Below are 20,562 nucleotides of genomic sequence, written 5' to 3' on the forward strand. Positions count from 1 at the left end.
TAAAGTGTTAGTCCCATGTTTCACGAACTGAAATAAAAGATCATAGAAATGTTCCATATGCACAAAAAGCTTATTTCTCTCAAATTTTGTGCACAAATATTTCTCCTTTGCAAAGATAATACATCCACCTGACATGTGTAGCATATCAAAAAGATTATTAAACAGCACGATCATTACACAGTTGCACCTTGTGTTGGGGGACAATAAATGGCCACTCTAAAATTTGCAGTTTTATCACACAACACAATGCCACAGATGTCTCAAGTTTTGAGGGAGCGTGCAGTTGGCATGCTGACTGCAGGAATGTCCACCAGAACTGTTGCCAGAGAATTGAATGTTAACTTCTCTACCATAAGCCGCCTCCAACGTTGTTTTAGAGAATTTTGCAGTACGTCCAACCGGCCTCACAACCGCGGACCAAGTGTAAGCACACCAGCCCAGGACCTCCACATCCGGCTTCTTTACCTGCGGGATCGTCTGAGACCAGCCACCCGGACGGCTGATGAAACTGAGGAGTATTTCTGTCTGTAATAAAGCCCTTTTTGTGGGGAAAAACTCATTCTGATTGGCTGGGCCTGGCTCCCCAGTGGGTGGGCCTGTCTCCCAAATGAATGGGCCTATGCCCTCCCAGGCCAACCCATGGCTGTGCCCCTGCTCAGTCATGTGAAATCCATAGATTAGGACCTAATTTATTTATTTCAATTGACTGTAACTCATTAAAATCGTTGAAATCGTTGCATGTTGTGTACAGTACTTCCCAAATTTGCGGTGATCTGGTACAGAATGTGTAAGGAGGCCAGGGAAAGGCAGCCTCGCCGTGTGCCTTTCTCCAGCCCTTCAAACTCAATGCAAGGCATTGACATGACTTGCGCATGTGTGTCTACCTTATACTGACAACTAACGGACGCTTAAAGGCAGGCAGAGAGCTTCGCTTCCTTTTCATGTGTCAATATGTCTCATTAATTTTCATTGCACTCAAATAATACATGCATATTGCATGCATGCGTGTTGGTGTGAACAACGTAATGGGACAGGCAGGAGGACAGGCAGGAGGATAGGCAGAGCTCGCTCCTGCCTATGGACATCACAAGTCATCTGTTGCCTTTTGACGGTTACGTTAGTTTTGCTGATAGCTATGGTACTGTAAGCTGAACAGGATGGATAACATATTGCATCTGAAACAGTTTTCAAAGTTGTCTTTCTAGCGAAACAGAGTGTGATAAGAGATGGAAGATCAACACCTGACCTACATCAAAGGAAGGGACAGAAGATACACGATCATTTCAATCTGAGTGGTATCACCGGATAAGCTGGCTCTGTGGCTTCGCTGCTAGCAGCCGACTCTACTGCTTCCCCTGCCTGCTGTTCTCCATCAGTAAAAGCGGTGGACAAAAGCCGGTTACTGCGACTTGAACAACTTACCTATAGCATTCAACAATAAGGTGACCAGATTTCTGGAATTAAAACCGGGGACGTTTCCAGTTCGGCGGTCAATATATCATTCAAATATCCAATGTTATTATCTCTGAAATAAAAATGGGGGACAATTCCGGTTTCATGTATTTAGTCTAACAGGCACACTGTGATAGACAGAGAAAACAACTATATTACAGAAACACTACAGACAAGACAGAACTGACCGATCTGAACAGCCATTCAATGGTCCTGGTAGTCTGGGAAGAATAAGAGCAGAAGAGAACATGAGCAAAATTGAAAAAACAGAAACAATAGTATATGTGAAATACTTTACAAAATAATAAAGAAATAAGATGATGATGAGATTGGTAACTATATAATATACTTATACCAACCTAATCTGTATATTTCTCAGAAGAATGTATTTTCTTCAGGATTGCTCTGTCTTAACCAGCTTCTCCTTGAACTCCTGGCAGGGGAGGTTGAAGTTTTCCTTCACAATAAGCATGGCCTTGATGGAAGGAACAGTGAACCTATTTCTTGCTGCTGTCCATATATCATTCATTTGGGAGAACACACTCTCGACTGGTGCATTACTTCCAGGTAAGCACATGACAACAGACGCTAATCTAACCAGGTTAGTGTGTGGGATGTCATTCTCTTTGAAGTGGGTAACCACCGTGCTCCATCTCTGACTAAGCGGTGTCTCAGATGTTTTCCATTCTTCAAGCGATCCCCCCTTTAGGAACTCTTGCAGGCCAGTAACCTCATCAAACAATGCATCGTCATTGATGGTCACATTGGAGCATTTTTTCTGCAGTGTGGCTGCTGCCTTCTGGATCTCTTCACACTGAGGTTGCCTTTTTAAAGGAGACAATGTAAATCTTTTAGATTATCTGTGTGCTTTGGGATGTTTTGAGAAAGCTCTCTTTAGACATTGCTCCATTTTCCTCTAGCTCTTTCAGAAGTCCTCTGACCAAAACTGGAATGAAGTTGTCATCACGTCTTGCAGTAAATTTTGCCTCAACATTTCCCAGAATTGCAGCTGTCTCCACAGCACAGCGGTCCTGGCCTTCAAGCATCTTGATCGTGTCACTGAATACGGTCAGGTTTCCATGGACAAAGGCCAGCCAAAGTTCAGTCAGTGGATCTTCGAACATTGTTCGCTGGACAACAGGGCTTTTGTCTTCAGAAAGAAAAAAAGATTTCAATGGCACGTACATTTTCAGCACTCTTTCTAGAGCAGGGAGCATGGACAGCCAGCGAACATTGCTGTGTCCTAAAATTTTATGGTACTCCTGGCCAACAAACTCACAAAAGCTCTTCGGTCTTTCTACTCTCACGGTGAAAATATTAAAATATCCAAATATCTTTGTGAGCAGGTACTCAACATCAAGGGAAATCATATCCAAAGCTGTTCTGGCCGTGTTATGAATGGTGTGGGCAGGACAACCTAAGCCAATCACCTCCCGCTGCAGAGCATTTTTTAACTTTGGTATGGACATTGACCCTCCCCAGCCTATTCAGTCCTCCAAAGTTGGTATTTGTGTTGTCGGCAGAGAATGCTACGACTTTGTTTTCCAGGTAAACATTTTGGATGACCACCAGGACCTCACGCTGCAATTTCCTCTGCTGTTTCTCCTTTCAATTCAACAGAATCAAGCAGTTTTGTTTACACAGATATGCTTCCATCATATATCTTACAATATCTGACTACTATTGGCAGCAGTTTTACATGTCCATGATTGGACGCATCAATGGACAGGGACACACATTCAACCTGGTCTAGGTCCTGTGTTACCAAAGTAGTTGCCCATGGTGCTAACACGTTACTCACTATGGCGTCACATTTTGTCCTAGCACATGTAGACTTTGGCTCATAAAGCTTCCATGTCAGTTTTGCTGTGCTGTCCATAGATCTGTAACTATGATTGTGTCGCATAGTGTGGTATGCAAAGACACCCTCCTGCACAGCTAAATCATATTCTTCTTGGGAAGGCTCTACCTTGAAGAATGTGGTGACAGAGGGCATACCAACATGAGCAATCAGAGAGGCTTTATGCTTTTTCGTCTGTTGATGTTCTACCACTGTCGTTCCTCCCCCGCTGCCAATTGAAAAAGAGGAATTACAAAGGGTGCAGTGAACCATACTATCGTCTTGACCTGAGTGTATAAATGGAAATTCTCTCATCATGCTGCCAGTAAAATGTAATTTCTGTTTCTTGGAAAGAGCCATTGTACCTCCTCTGTCTGCTCTTCTTCACTCCCCTTGAGTCACTCCCCTTGAGTCACTCCCCTTGAGTCACTCCCCTTGAGTCACTCTCCTTGAGTCACTCTCCTTGAGTCACTCTCCTTGATCCTTGCACTCTTAACTTTTTCTTCTCCTCCAATCTTTCTCCTCCTCTTTTCTTCACTCGTCTTCCTTCTCTATCTTCCTTTCTTTCTCTTTACCTTTCCACCTCACTCTTCTACACTCTCCTCGCTTCACTCTTTTTACTCCCTTAATTTTTCCTTTTCACTATCTTCTCCTTCCTCTCCAATCTTTAATAATAAATAGTACACTATTAGACAAAATACTTTGGTTAACAGATTCCCATTGGTTGCCTCATTTTTGTATTTTCTCTCAAAAACATTGTTTGGAATAATAAATTGGCAGGCTCTGTAATCATATCTTTACATTTCCTCCTCTATCTGACTTGCCTAGTTAAATAAAGGATAAATTCAAATTAATATAAATTCAAATTAAAATATCTCCTTCACAGTTCTTCCTATCCAGTCTTCATCCTCTCCTTCCTTTCCACTCACTAACAGAAAACATTATGCCGATGTTATCCATGAAAATCTAAAAATACATATTCACACTATTACAATTGTAATCTACAAATAAATATTCTCATAATTAATTGTGCATTCATTTAATATAATCATATTTTCAAAATAGCCCGTCCACTTCATGTTTACATGTGAACGTTTTATAACCTAGCTACCATAACAGTAGCAAGCTAACCTAGCTAGCTAACCTAGTTTACATAGCTAACGTTAGCTAGCATAGCCTATTTAAAACCTTATGGAACAGATCATTTATCTATATAATAAATTGTGACATTATAACATCACGACTGTAGCTAGTATCTCAAACGATTGTAACTTACCTGGCTTGAAAATACATTTGTGGTGATGTTGTGGTTTCACTTGACACTTGCTAGCTTCTGGCTGAGTTTTCCACAGCAGCTTTCTCTAAAACTAGCACGAGCAAGTAGTTAGTAGAAGAAGAAGAGTGAATGAAGCTGCTATAGCGAGCAAAACAAGCACAGCACGATTGAGACGTCAACTGGTAGGCTCTGCTGCCCGGTCTTTCTTGCCACGTAAAATATTATTTCACTTTGCGGTCTGTTTTTAACACAGTTAAAAACGGGGACATTTCCGGGGACAGCTCCAGCCGGGGACAGGCCACCAAAAATGGGAACTGTCCCCATTTTCAGCTTCTTGATATGCCACACCTGTCAGGTGGATGGATTATTTTGGCAAAGGAGAAATGTTCACTAATAGGGGTGTAAACACATTTGTGCACAACATTTTAGAGAAATAATATTTTTGTGCATATGGAAAATTTCTGGGATCTTTTATTTCAGCTCATGAAACATGGGACCAACACTTTACATGTTGAGTTTATATTTTTGTGCAGTGTATATTCGGTCAATAGAAAAACAAGTGCCATTTAAGATTGATTTATTGAAACCGTAATATAAACTGGTTATATTATATCGTGGAACACAATCTTCAAAAAGGCAGAAACCTCAGTAGTGGCACTTGCTTTAGCAGACAAGACTCTTATTTCCCGAGCCCTTATCACAGTCAAGACACAACTATTTTATAGTAAAAAAAATGATGTAATGCAACAAAATAAAATAGAACAGAATATTTTTCCAAATTGTAAAAGTTGGCAGTGCGAAGTGATGCGCATCTCATGCCTGGAACAGTTATTCTCAGAGTGATAATTTGAAACGGGACTCAATTTGACGAGTTGAATAAAAAAAATGTCAGGGTGACAATCAAAAATCTGTCTTCTTTTTAATATACACATGTTCGGTACAGTTTATTCTTCCTGTTCTTTTCTAAATGGGCAATTCCACATTGAACACTGCATGGGGATATATTACAGCCACCACATCTGTTTGGTGAGTAGGCCTAGGCTTAATGATTCTGAGTAGCAAAGTAGCCTAAGCGGAAAATAGACGACACACAATTATTCCAAAACTGCAGCTTGTTGTTGGAACACATTTTGAATGTGATAAAACTGTCATCATCTGGCAAGGAATGTTACATTTTAGTCATTTAGCAGACACTCTTATCCAGAGCAACTTACAGTAGTGAATGCATACATTTCATAAATGTTTTCTCCGTACTGGTCCCCTGTGGGAATCGAACCCACAACCCTGGCGTTGCAAACACCATGCTCTACCAACTGAGCCACACGGGTAGCTTGTGTATCCCATCAGTTAGACATGTATTTCTGTAGGCCTAATGGGAGCTTGTGTGCACACTCAGGACGCTTTTGTTGAGGGAGCAGTCAGAACCCAATTGAGTGAGACAGAGGTGAAAGGGAATTTAGGAAAAAGAACTGCGTGATGCTTGGCTTGGTTTCATTCTTATGTCTGGCAAATACAGGCATATGGAACACTAGAGTCAAAGCAAATGTACGTTGTCTTCAAGACAAAATGTCAATTTTTGTTCTAAGCACAATTCACCAGAAATGTTTATGATCTCTGGTTAAAGATCGAGTTTTGACATCTGTTGAGATTCATGCCCATCCCTACCTCTGACATGTTTGAACATTTTTACAACTTGTCTCAGCAGCATACATATGTGATGCAACAAGCGTAGAAATAGCTTATTTGGACAATATTAATTACCAAGCAGAGCTGTTTTATCAAGGTACAAATATCCTGTGCTTTTTAATTTTGAGTATAGGCATACAGACACAGCTTAGCTACATTGTAACTACGAAGTTATCACGTTTGAGGTATGACCCAGATGCAGACAGAGTTGAAGACACAAAAGTTTATTCCTAATAGGAGCAGGCAAACAACAGCTCAAGGCTGGCAGGAGTCAATAATCCAGAGAAGGTATAAAGTGTCCAGAACGGCAGGCAGTCTCAGGGTCAGGGCAGGCAGAACGGTCAAAACTATGAAGTACTAAATCAAAATTCAAATCAAATTTATTTAATTTTTTCTGGCTGAAAACAGGAGCAGAAAAACAGGCAGGAGCAGGGAAACAAATGCTGGTAGATTTGACAAACAAAATGAACTGGCAACAGACAAACAGAAAACACAGGTATAAATACACGTGATAATGGGGAAGATGTGTGACACCTGGAGGGGGGAAGAGACAATCCCAAAGACAGGTGAAACAGATCAGGGTGTGACAGAAGTGGGGCAGCAGGTAGCCTCGTGGTTAGAGCAACCGAAAGGTTGTGAGATCAAATCCCAGAGCTGACAAGGTACAACTCTGTTCTGCCCCTGAACAGTTAACTCCCTATTCCTAGGCTGTCATTATAAATAACAATTTGTTCTTAACTGACTTGCCTAGTTAAATAAAATAAAAAAGTGGCCATGGCTGTGCTTGCATATGGGGCTCAGCCAGGACTGTTACTTTTTGTAAGTGATTTATCCGATTGATGTTGGGAAAATATATGGCAAAAATGCAAAATGGAATTAAAACAGCTTGGGGAGAAGACAAATTCACAGATTGAATCATGTAGTATTAAGCCATGGTTTTGAAAGGTAAAGTGAAATTAAAACATGTTCTCGTAGTGCACGCAGCTCAAATTATATGTGACATCCCCCTCAGTGCATCTCCTCCTCATGGACTGCACCAGATTTGCCAGTTCTTGATGTGAGATGTTACCCCACTCTTTCACCAACGCACCTGCAAGTTCCCAGACATTTCTGGGGGGAATGGCCCTAGCCCTCAACCTCCGTTCCAACAGGTCCCAGACGTGCTCAATGGGATTGAGATCCGGGCTCTTTGCTGGCCATGGCGGAACACTGACATTCCTGTCTTGCAGGAAATCATGCACAGAACGAGCAGTATGGCTGGTGGCATTGTCATGCTGGAAGGTCATGTCAGGATGAACTACATGAGGGAGGAGGATGTCTTCCCTGTAACGCACAGTGTTGAGATTGCCTGCAATGACAACAAGCTCAGTCCAATGATGCTGTGACACACCGCCCCAGACCATGATGGACCCTCCACTTCCAAATTGATCCCGTTCCAGAGTACAGGCCTCGGTGTGATGCACATTCCTTTGACGATAAACTCAAATCCGACCATCACCTCTGGTGAGACAAAACCGCGACTCGTCAGTGAAGAGCACTTTTTTCCAGTCCTGTCTGGTCCAGCGATGGTGGGTTTGTGCCCATAGGTGACATTGTTGTTGCCGTGATGTCTGGTGAGGACCTGCCTTACAACAGGCCTACAAGCCCTCAGTCCAGCCTCTCTCAGCCTATTGCGGACAGTCTGAGCACTGATGGAGGGATTGTGCGTTCCTGGTGTAACTCGGGCAGTTGTTGTTGCCATCCTGTACCTGTCCCGCAGGTGTGATGTTCGGATGTACCGATGTCTCCCTGTAGTGCTGTCTTAGGCGTCTCACAGTACGAACATTGCAATTTATTGCCCTGGCCACATCTGCAGTCCTCATGCCTCCTTGCAGCATGCCTAAGGCACGTTCACGCAGATGAGCAGGCATCTTTCTTTTGGTGTTTTTCAGAGTCAGTAGAAAGGCCTCTTTAGTGTCCTAAGTTTTCATAACTGTGACCTTAATTGCCTACCGTCTGTAAGCTGTTAGTGTCATTAATTGTTTATGGTTCATTGAACAAGCATGGGAAACAATGAAGATCTGTGAAGTTATTTGGATTTTTACGAATTACCTTTGAAAGACAGGGTCCTGAAAAAGGGACGTTTCTTTTTTTGAGTTTATAAAATGGACATATCTATTTAATACAGACAAGCTCAAAACATTACTATTCATTCAAAATGTAAAATTACCCAATGGATCATGATACTTTTTTGGTAAAAAAAAAGTGGGGGTGCAAAAACATACGTTTGCACCCTTATTTTGAAAGTGGTGATGCAGCGGATCCGTTTGCTCAGCCGCCTATGGTAGCGCTGACTACCAGGAATTTTGTGTATGTAGCACTGTTTAAAAGTAGGCCTACTCGCTGGCATTTGAGTCGCTGTCTGTGGTGTTGAAAGTCGCCTGTTCGTGCATGGCAGTTGCGTGGGGCACAAGCTATTAGGGCCTGCGAATGTGTGTCTAATGGTTGCGCTGCCTGCTTGCTCCTGTTTGATGGTTGGTTGTGATTGTTTCTTGTCTTTATGATCATGTAAAAAACATGAGCTGGCGCACACCCAGAGAAAATAATTTGATGTAGAGGTGCTGACTAACGGCGAATAAACTATAAGCTATAAAAATAAAGAGTTGCATTCTCTATATATAAACTCCCAGTAATTTATTGGGTAAATCACCAATGTTTCGGCATCATTGTGCAGCGTTTTTGCATCACTGTGCACAGTGATTTCCCGAAACGTTGGTGATTTACCCAATAAATTACTGGGAGTTTATATATTGAGCGTGCGACTCTATTTTTATAGCTTATCGTTGTGATCGTGTCATACCGATAAACACCGAAAGTGCCTACCCGGCCTCAGACCTTACCGCACGTCACTGCTGTGAAGATAGTGTGGTATTGTTAACCTTGTTTGGTCTAGCTTTAAGTCATAACAGGCACGTTGTTGGTGTAATACTGGCTCATTGTGAACAGGGGGTTCCTGGGGAATTGGATTGTCAACTTTTGCACCATTAGAGTCTGAAGGTGTCCTCAACAGGTTAGCAAACTCCATGATCTGTGCCAGGCCAACATAAGGGGAGAAAAGAGATGCTAATTATATTTAATTATATTATTATATATTTTTTTGCAGTTTTTTGGGGGTACAAATTTGGTGGTTTTAGATATAGGTGTCACGTGTGCTCCCTCTCCGGCTTCTAGGTCACCAGGCTGCTCGTTATGGCGCACACCTGTCACTATCGTTACACGCACCTGCGCGTCATCACACACCTGGACTCCATCACTTCTTTGATTACCTGCCCGATATATCTCACTCCCTTTGGTTTCTTCCCCAGGCATTATTGTTTCTGTTCCAGTGTCATGTCTGTGTGTTGTTCGTGGTATCTTGTTTTGTATTACGTTATGTTTATTTATTAAAACACTCACTCCCTTAAAACACTCACTCTCAGCGCACACATTACAATAGGCTATGTCTGAAGTGACACCCTATTCCCTACATAGTGCACTACATTTGAACAGAGCCCTATGGGCCCTGGTCAACAGTAGTGTCACGGATCCCCCCGGTACTGCTGCTCATTCTGTGCACTAGTTCCGGAGGTCTATGTCACTGCCCTCTAGGTGTCACTGAACTGTTTGATTACGCACACCTGGTACACATTCTCCCTGATTAGTAATTGTATAAGTGTGCCTTTTCTTCACCTTTGTATTGTCAATTATTGTTCCCATTTCTGTTGGTATTGTGAGTTGTTTCAGGTTTGTGCTGCATCATTTGTGTATTACGGGACCCGTGTCATTCTATGAGGTTTACCCTCGCTCTTTTGTTTGGGTACATCCCAGTGTTTTGTATACATGTTTGTTTTGGGTGTATTAAAAACCCCTATTATGTATTCCTGCGCCTGTCTCCAAATCCTTTATTCCAGCGTGACAAGTAGTGGACTCTATAAGGAATGTGGAGCCATTTCAGAAACAGCCATAGGCCCTGCCCAGCTTGTTTGTAGCCTTGATTGTATAATTAAATAACTGGGGATAGAGAAGGTGATGGAAGTCACACCACATACATGCAAAGCTACCTTTTCATGGTGACTTATTTTCAATGTCCATTGATTTGGGTTTGAACTTCATGACTAGAGAACGCATAATGGCCAAAGAAGTGTACAAACCGTATGATATTGTCATCTTTGTGTAAGCGTTTGACTTCAGACCAGGTTGAAATTGCCCACCAAACAGTTTATTTCTGTTGTCAATGTGTTCTTTTTCCGCCCTCTGTCTGGTAGCCTGCTCTGTCTGGTAGCCTGCGCTGGATCTGTTTGTGCTGTCTTGCTAACTCCTGACCATAGGCCTTAGTGCCAGACAGTCCTGACCATAGGTGTTAGTGCCAGACAGTCCTGAACATAGGCATTAGTGCCAGACAGTCCTGACCATAGGCATTAGTGCCAGACAGTCTTGTCCATAATAGTTAGATGATAGCCTGGTCTGGCATGATCTCAAGACTCTCGTGACCTTTGACCCCATCCCTGTTTGGGCTGCAGGGTTCCTGAATGTGCTGATGAACTGCCAGTGGCAGAGCCTGTTGTGCCAAGTACAGGACGGGGTGCTGAAAATGTTCCGAGACGAGGGCTGTGAAGAGTGCCCTCAGTACACGGTACAGCTGAAAGGCTCCCAGGTTCGACCGGGCCCCGACACACCTCAGGCCTACCGCATCACTGTGGTCCAACACGGAGACCAGGTGGCAGTACTGGAGGTAAGGGCTCCGGGGGTGAAGTTCCCCCTAGGTACAGACAGATCAAGGATCAGCTTCCCCTCCCCCTATCTTAACCTTAACTATTAGTTGGGGAAATGCAAAACTGACCAAAAATCAGTGACTATGGGTAACGTCACCCTTTCTCCCTGGTAAGGATATAGACAGACTAGACTCTATGCAGAAATAAGGGGTCAGGAATAGTTCATGGATCACTATGACTTTATTATATTTATTTTATAGTAATTTAGCAGATGCTCTTAGCCAGAGCGACTTACATGCTGACCACACCGCTGGCGTCGCACGCATGCAAAATAAATTTAAACATACATGTTATTCAATTATTGCACCCACACTGCTCGCACGCGCCAACGAGTGTCTGCATTGCCAAGCGCTAAAATATAAGTCATTTCTATTTGTGACGCTGAACGTGGTGCAAGTCCTGCCTCTTCCATCTCCTCATTGGTTTATAGGAGCAGATACTCACGTGCCAGCTTCTCATTGGTTATACCCACATGGGTGATTGAAAGATGAACTGAGTTTGGTCGGTCGTCGTGGTAACTATGAAAGTTAGATGCCAATCGCCATATAAAGTCCAAAGAAGAAAAAGCCTGGAAGGAGGAGAGATGACTAGAAACGATTTGGTTGACCATTTTATGTGTGGATTAATTGTCAGAGTAGAGGACCTTGTGCATTTCAGGTAAAACAACAACTCAACGTTTATATCCCAGGACAAATTAGCTAGCAACAGCAAGCTAGCTAAATAGGACAAATTAGCTAGCAACTGCATGCTAGCTAGAAAAATTGCCATACATTTTTTTATTATTTTTGACCTGTCCTCAAATTAATATAATTGGTTGTGTCGTGATCACGCTTAGCGTGGGGGGACAAAATCAATTTGCATGGCAGGTTTGGGTATGTTGTGACAGGTGAAATTAGGGTTGTGCCTTGCTCAAGGGCAAATCAACAGATGTTTCACCTAGTCAGCTCGGGGATTCGAACCAGCAACCTTTCAGTTATTGGCCCAACACTCTTAACCGCTAGGCTACATGCCAATTCATTTACCCTAGTGTGGTTAATTTAGATCATGGTGGAAAGACATTTCACACTCTTCAAAAACTCAAAAGAAAAGCTTGTTATTATGCGATCACTACCAAAAGCGATCCAGTTATTTCCCACAGGTTCATATTCAACATGAAACAAGTCAAAACTCCAAAAGGGAGCTGTGCAGGATCAAAATTGACCAATTCATTCCTGGAACAGAGCATTGTGTGTTGTTGAAACTCCCCTTCTCCGTCTTCTTTCTCTATCCCTCTCTTTCTGTGTTCGTCCATGTCTCTGTCCAGGCCAGCTGTGCAGATGAGAAAGAGCAGTGGTTGCAGCTCCTACAGGACGGGAGTGTAAGCCAGAATCAGGCTGACTCTCTATATGACTCAAAGCCCGCTGGAGCCCTCAGGTAATAAATGTTTATGATGATCACTAGATCCCTTGGTTTGGATCTACAAAACAGTATGTATCAAGCTCCTCAGAGTAGGAGCGCTGATCTAGGATCAGCTCTCCCCTGTCCATTTAATCTTATTAATTGTGATCTAAAAGGCTAAACTGATCCTAAATCAGCACTCCTATTCTGAGACACTTGATACATACGGACCCAGAACTATGTTTTTTAATGCCTATATAGGGCTACTTGGTTAAAGTTTTTTTTCCCCTACCATCAGTGGTTTGAAGGAGCAAAGGTTCCCAACCTCAAACATGTACATAGATGACCCCTTTCACCAGCACAGTGGAAGCGGCCGCTCACAACCCATCTACTCCAACACGGCCATACTGGAGCACATGGTACGGCCCATTCTCGGGGTGGGGGGGTGATATGTTGTATATGGATTTTTTTTTAAATGATGTTCTGACTTAACTCTTTTGCTCCTGTTCTCTTGTGTGAGATTGGGATTCAAACCAATGCAGGTTAATGAACTTTTAAAGGTGCTTTATGCTTGAATCTTGATTTTATGAATGCGATCTCCACAAATGTCTGGGAAATTGCCTTTAGAAGTCAATTGTAGTGCACAGTTTGTTATTCTTTGTTGGTTTGAATTCTAGCCTAAAACATTGTGTGTCCAGGGTCAAGAGAGAATTTGTACCTTCAGACTTGAATAAGGACACAGTCAGGTGATGGTCATAGGCGTACATTTCTGTTTGTCGTAAACTGTACAGTTGACAACAGTCAAAAGAAGCCAATGTGATTTTGATGGACCTAATGTTAGCTGTTGATATTTCAACGGATTTCCTTTGTTTTGCTCTCATCAGTTCCAGAATTCCAATAACGTCGCCAGGGGAGACTCAGTGTCATCGAACTACAGCAACACTGATATCTTTAACAACCACAGTAAGTCAGATTCAATGTTCACCCCTTCAGATGTTCCTCTGTAGGAGACACCACAGACATACCAAATCAAATCAAAGTTTATTTGTCACGTGCGCCGAATACAGCAGGTGTAGACCTTACAGTGAAATGCTTACTTACAGGCTCTCACCAATAGTGCAAAAGAGGTATTAGGTGAACAAAGGTAAGTAAAGAAATAAAACAACAGTAAAAAGACAGGCTACATACAGTAGCGAGGCTACATACAGACACCGGTTAGTCAGGCTGATTGAGGTAGTATGTACATGTAGGTATGGTTAAAGTGACTATGCATATATGATGAACAGAGAGCAGCAGTAGCGTAAAAGAGAGGTTGGCGGGTGTTGGGTGGGACACAATGCATAGCCCGGTTAGCCAATGTGCTGGAGCACTGGTTGGTCGTCCCAATTGAGGTAGTATGTACATGAATGTATAGTTAAAGTGACTATGCATATATGATAAACAGAGAGTAGCAGCAACGTAAAAAGAGGGGTTGGGGGGAGAGGGGGTTGGTGGGGACACAATGCAAATAGTCCGGGTAGCCATTTGATTACCTGTTCAGGAGTGATTCACTGGGTGATGCACAGTGCCCCGCGGTCAGAGGCCGAGCAATTGCCGTACCAGGCAGTGATGCAACAGGTCAGGATGCTCTCGATGTTGCATTTGGCCATTTGGACATATCCTGCAATTGATCAGGCACTAGACCAGGGATAGGCAACTTTGATGGGGCTGGGGGCCACAAAAAAACTGAACTCATCATGAAGGGTAGCTGGCCACTAAACTAATTTAGCAATCTAAAAAATGTTTGCTGACATGGGCTAATTGACTATCAGTGACTGACATAACAAGAGAAAAACTGATGATACACAACCAAATTTTGAAATTGCACCTTGTGTATTCTACTATTCTAACTTGCAACAGTAAGTTGAGACCTCGACTGAGGGCCTTCAAAAGGGGGGCGGGCCGCCAGTTGCCCATCCCTGCACTAGACTATAGTCAAATCAAATAAACATTTATTGGTCACGCACACAGTTCAGCAGATGTTATAGCGGTTGCAGTGAAATTCTTAGCTCTTAACAATGTAGTAAAAGTACACAAATAATAAAATACAAATTAAAAAACACAACAAGAAATCAAGAAATGTCAGAACGAATCCAATTAACAAACCAAATAGCACTGTAACAGAAATCCAAATGCAATCTATACGTATATACACCGGATTAATTTAGACAAGATATGCTAAGAATGATATGTACAGCAGTAGATATATTAGATTGAGCTGTGTCCAGTAATAAATAATATTTGGTGTGTATAAACAGTAACTAAAATGCAATGCAGAAATATTAGAATGGGCAATGTCGAGAATACAGTATTTGACTAAAACATTTAAATGTGTTAACCTTCGCAAGGCTGCCAGCCCAGACGGCATCCCTAGCTGCGTCCTCAGAGCATGCGCAGACCAGCTGGCTGGTGTGTTACGGACATATTCAATCAATCCCTACCCCAGTCTGCTGTTCCCACATGCTTCAAAAGGGCCACCATTGTTCCTGTTCCCAAGAAAGCTAAGGTAACTGAGCTAAATGACTACCGCCCCGTAGCACTCACTTCCGTCATCATGAAGTACTTTGAGAGACTAGTCAAGGATCATATCACTTCCACCCTACCTGACATCCTAGACCCACTCCAATTTGCTTACCGTCCCAATAGGTCCACAGATGACGCAATCGCTATCACACTGCACACTGCCCTAACCCATCTGGACAAGAGGAATACCTATGTAAGAATGCTGTTCATCGACTACAGCTCAGCATTTAACAACATAGTACCCTCCAAACTCGTCATTAAGCTCGAGACCCTGGGTCTCGACCCCGCCCTGTGCAACTGGGTGCTGGACTTTCTGACGGGACGCCCCCAGGTGGTGAGGGTATGAAACAACATTTCCACCCCGCTGATCCTCAATACTGGGGCGCCACAAGGGTGCGTTCTCAGCCCTCTCCTGTACTCCCTGTTCACCCATGACTGCGTGGCCATGCACGCCTCCAACTCAATCATCAAGTTTGCAGATGACACTACAGTGGTAGGCTTGATTACCAACAACGACGAGACGGCCTACAGGCAGGAGGTGAGGGCCCTCGGAGTGTGGTGTCAGGAAAATAACCTCACACTCAACGTCAACAAAACAAAGGAGATGATCGTGGACTTCAGGAAACAGCAGAGGGAGCACCCCCCTATCTACATCGATGGGACAGTAGTGGAGAAGGTGGAAAGTTTTAAGTTCCTCGGTGTACACATCACAGGCAAACTGAAATGGTCCACCCACACAGACAGCGTGGTGAAGAAGGCGCAACAGCGCCTCTTCAACCTCAGGAGGCTGAAGAAATTTGGCTTGTCACCAAAAACACTCTCAAACTTTTACAGATGCACAATCAAGAGCATCCTGTCGGGCTGTATCACCGCCTGGTACGGCAACTGCTCCGCCCACAACTGTAAGGCCCTCCAGAGGGTAGAGAGGTCTGCACAACGCACCACCGGGGGCAAACTACCTGCCCTCCAGGACACCTACACCACTCGATGTCTCAGGAAGGCCAAAAATATCATCAAGGACAACAACCACCCGAGCCACTGCCTGTTCAGCCCGCTATCATCCAGAAGGCGAGGTCAGTACAGGTGCATCAAAGCTGGGAACGAGAGACTGAAAAAGGCCATCAGACTGTTAAACAGCCGTCACTAACATTGAGTGGCTGCTGCCAACATACTGACTCAAATCTCTAGCCACTTAATAATAAAAAATTGGATGTAATAAATGTATCACTAGTCAATTTAAACAATGCCATTTTATATAATGTTTACATACCCTACATTACTCATCTCATATGTATATACTGTACTCTATACCATCTACTGCATCTTGCCTATGCCGTTCAGCCATCGCTCATCCATATATATATATATATGTACATATTCTTATTCATTCCTTTACACTTGTGTGTATAAGGTAGTTGTTGTGAAATTGTTAGATTACTTGTTAGATATTAATGCATAGTCGGAACTAGAAGCACAAGCATTTTGCTACACTGGCATTAACATCTGCTAACCATGTGTATGTAACCAATAAAATTGGATTTGATTTCAATACACAGTACAAAACCCCATGTCAAAATGGATAGAATTGCAGGAAATTAGCTTCCGGACTAGAGTGAATGCTATCTGAATAGAAAATGTGTATAGCAGTAGTTATATAGGATGAGGTTTGACTGGAATACAGTTTTTACAAATAAAGTGGGTAAAACAGTATGCAAAAATTATTCAAGTGAACCAGTGTTTAATGACTCTATGTACATAAGGCAGCAGTCTCTAACGTGCAAGGTAGAGTACTTGGTGGTAGCCGGCTACTAGCTGGTACCGAACACATATAGTATTCCACATTTCAAATGCAAAGAGACATGAGGGTTTGCCTAGATTTCACATCAATATGTACTTTAAGACCAATTTCTGTCCAATCTCTTTGCCACTCCATCTGTTATTCAGACCGGGAGCCAAATAGAGAATTAAAGATGTTTGTAGGAGTTTATTCCCCAAATCTGTGCAAAAAATATGATTAGGGAAGAATATGTAACTTTGGATATTATTATCATTCTCCTGCATTAAAGTTTTTGACTTTTAAGTGAAACAATTCCACTACATCTGGCTTGCATTATAAACGTGTCTACATAATGATATGTTATAACAGATTCTCTGAACAGAATTTTCCATCATCCCATAGTTTTATGTTGCAGTTGCGTGCTGTTGCATCAATGTAAAACACTACACAGACACAAATGCATAACGCTTTATAATTATAGTGGTGGGAACACGGTTACTCTGGTCTACTCCCCCCCCGTTTTTGTTAAGTTTGAGCAGTTTAGTTAAAGTAGAAAAGTCTGGGACTACTTCATATAACACCCCCAGGCTATGGGTTATTGAAGTGCTGAGGCCTGAAGATATAGCCTGTTACCAGATCTGTTTGTGCTTTCAGGCCAAACATCACAAGGAGTTGACATGGTAGCACAAACAGATCTAGGACAAGGCTGCTGAAGACAAGGCTGCTGGGACATGTGAACACTGCTGAAAAGAGTGTGCAGGCCAGGAGGGAATGTACAGCCACAGTTACTCCAGCTCTTACTCACTGTTAAGAAGTGAGCTTGGATTCCTTCTTGGAGTTGTGGAGGGAAATGCTCCCATGTGCTCGGATTTTGGAGAGTGCTGATGCTAAGCCATCGTTTCTGGTGGTTTGGTCATGGAAGCAGGATCTAGCCTCATGGCAGAAGGTCAAGGCAAGGGCCTCTTAAAAACACATATCATGTTTTCCTCTCAACAAAACTGCCATAATTCGAGTCTTTGGGACAAAGTTGAGTTCCATCTTAAAATTTGGTGCTATAACTAACTTCATTCATTGTTAGTAAAAAAAAAAAAAATTGTCTTTAACGTAGGTATTTACTGCAGATTTGTGACAGTGACTGCTCTGTAACAGGTAGGAAATCGTGTGAGGTGGAGCGGGGGGTTCAGAAACTGGACTTGACCGGGAAGAGAAGGGTACAGCTGAGAGCTGGGTCAGAGATGAACCTCATCACTGCAGGGAAGACCGCCAAATGTACCTCCTTCAGACAGTCTCTGGCATTCTGTACAGAACGGGCACAGGTAACACAACTCTACGCTGCCACCCACAACCCTGTTATGCCATCCAGAGGTCTTATCCCTGAAAATATCCAGGGCCCATATTCATAAAGTGTCTCAGAGTAGAAGTGCTGATCTAGGATCTGGTCCCACATTTCCACATGTCCATGTAATCTTATTCATTATGATCTAAAATGAAGAAGAAAAATATCTGAGATCAGCACTCCTTCTCTGAGAAGGTTTGTGGCACAATGCTGCCACTTACTGTTCAGAATGCTCAACACAACACTAGTGTGTTAAAGTGAAAATACAAAAGGCTTCATAATGTGACATGGTATCCAAACAGAATTTGTCTAATTATTAAGGTGACTCATTAATAAATCAGGGGGAAAACTTCAAGGAAATGTTTAATCTTTTCTCCAGTTGTAGGTTGGACACATTTTCTCCCTTTATTCCATTCTTGTCTAACATAATGTCTGTGTAAAATGCCTTTCCCCCTCATTTGTACAGATGCCTGTGTGTTTAGAAGCAATTAGCCTACAGTGCACATCAATAGGCTATCCCCCTCTTTAGATACAATGACCAGAGGGCCAGTTCAAAGATGAGGCCTTTGCAATCATTAGCCTCAAATAAATCATTTTCCTACAGAGCTTGAAAGGGTTCTTTGGCTGACCAAAGTTGTTTGACACATTGTAAACAAATCCGACTCAACAATACCAATCTGCATATCAGAACTTGGTAAGCTCTAGGAAGAAGAAAAATGAATCACCTGCTACTACTCTTCTTACCAGCATGTCATTGTATTGGAGTATGTGTTTTATATCCTCTTGGCTGGGTCACTTTGATATTGTGGTGGAGTTGGCTACTGTGGCCCCCATGCTCCTGCCACCATGGGTCTTTTCTAAGGTCTGTGCTCATTTTATTGGCTTTGTCTCCACAGGGTGGGTTTTTCACTCCACTACTGCGAAGGACTGCCTCTGCTAAAAACTCACTGAAAAGAGCCCCCTCTGCCCTATTTATTGAGCATGGCAAGGTGTTTCAGAGAAAGAAGGTAAGTTTTGGCCTAAATGGTCTGAAAATCAGAGAAAAGGAATCATCACTCTGCCCCATTGAGATAATCATATCAAGACAATTAAATTAAGGAATATAAGTAAGTATAATTGTTCAATTAAATGTACCATGTGTTCTTTTTTTCTCATTATTTTTGTAGGAGTGGGAGACAATGCCTTCTACTTAATACTATACTGGTTGTTTCGGTAACAATTATCTTGTATACGTTTCCTATTTTCTACCAAACATTTTTGTCATCAGAAATGTCATCCATCTTGATGATAATACAATACAATACACTATACTTGCTTCCCAAATGGCACCCCTTTCTCTATTTAGCCCATAAGGGTCTGGTGAAAAGTAGTGCACTATATAGGGAATAGGGTGCCATTTGCGACAGGCCCTTAGATAAACAGGCTTGTTTCTCCATTAAAACAGAGGCATTAATGAGAGATTCCTGTGAGGGTAATTCAATTGAAAACCTTGTAAAGCCTGACTCAGGAATTCAGGATTGTCTCTCAGTTTGAGGTGTAACACTTTCATTGTTTTTCTGTCTTTCATTTCTTAAAGAACAATTTGTATTGTCTAATTTGTCTATGTATGTATTGCAATTCATCAGACTTAACTTTGCACTGTTTTCATCACTAATTGAGTTACAATAAATACACAATGTTGAAGTCATGAAAAATACATTATATATGGATATGAATTGAAGTCATGTTCACCGTATACAGTCCTGTGGTATAATTTAAACATATCTTTTTATAAAGTGTTTTTACCATTACATTTTTACTTAGTATCACTGAGATGTTTTACATTCCTGAAATATGTTGTGATACAGTGACATCTATTGTAATGTTCCCATGTTTTTATTAATAGACTTTGTGTATTAAATTTTAGGTTGGCCTACTATTTGCTGTAAACTGATAACTGTGGTAATAAAACAGTAATTAAAGCATCTGTGTTTGCTCAAAGTGTTTCTGGGGGGAAATGTTTTGGATAAATGTACATTGTGGAAGTGTAGTTGATGGTTTCTCAGTGTTGAAGGCAATCATAAAAAAACTGTTAACAGTTAGTTGACTATCAGATGACTTCATGTAGTAAACTGGTAATGAGAAAAATAAGTGTGTATAAACCATCTGTAAACACTGTATATTATGATTCTGCTTAACAATGTGTTAATGCCAGGTAAAAGAAAGTGTGATTTGTCTGGAAATCATAATCTAGTCAAGGCGAGCAAATGACTGACAAGAACAACAACATGGGTCAGGACTCCCTAAAAACACGCCATTTTGATACAAGTGACCCTAAACATTTAACAGTTCTTCTAACCTGATATGAAAAAGTCATAGCTTTATAGAAGTGGAGTGTTATTAGGGAATCTCAGTCAAGTCAGTGTAACCGATGTGAAATGGCTAGTTAGCGTTTTAATCAGTGACGTCACTCGCTCTGAGACTTGA

General features: G+C 42.1%; 1 protein-coding gene across 2 annotated transcripts in view; it reads left to right on the forward strand.

The window, feature by feature from the left end:
* Window positions 1-20,060, forward strand: part of si:dkey-220o5.5 (actin filament-associated protein 1-like 2) — a 99,287-nt gene extending 79,227 nt beyond the window's left edge. For both annotated transcript variants that reach the window (XM_045708449.1, XM_014174854.2), the window contains 7 exons: window positions 10,793-11,004; window positions 12,348-12,457; window positions 12,720-12,840; window positions 13,306-13,384; window positions 17,910-18,076; window positions 18,993-19,103; window positions 19,263-20,060. In XM_045708449.1, the coding sequence (XP_045564405.1) occupies window positions 10,793-11,004; window positions 12,348-12,457; window positions 12,720-12,840; window positions 13,306-13,384; window positions 17,910-18,076; window positions 18,993-19,103; window positions 19,263-19,289 (827 nt within the window). In that variant the 3' untranslated portion in view covers window positions 19,290-20,060. The remainder of the gene's footprint in view (window positions 1-10,792; window positions 11,005-12,347; window positions 12,458-12,719; window positions 12,841-13,305; window positions 13,385-17,909; window positions 18,077-18,992; window positions 19,104-19,262) is intronic.
* The last annotated feature ends 502 nt before the right edge of the window (window positions 20,061-20,562 follow it).

The sequence above is a fragment of the Salmo salar genome, chromosome ssa26, assembly GCF_905237065.1.
Source record: "Salmo salar chromosome ssa26, Ssal_v3.1, whole genome shotgun sequence".
NCBI lineage: Eukaryota > Metazoa > Chordata > Actinopteri > Salmoniformes > Salmonidae > Salmo > Salmo salar.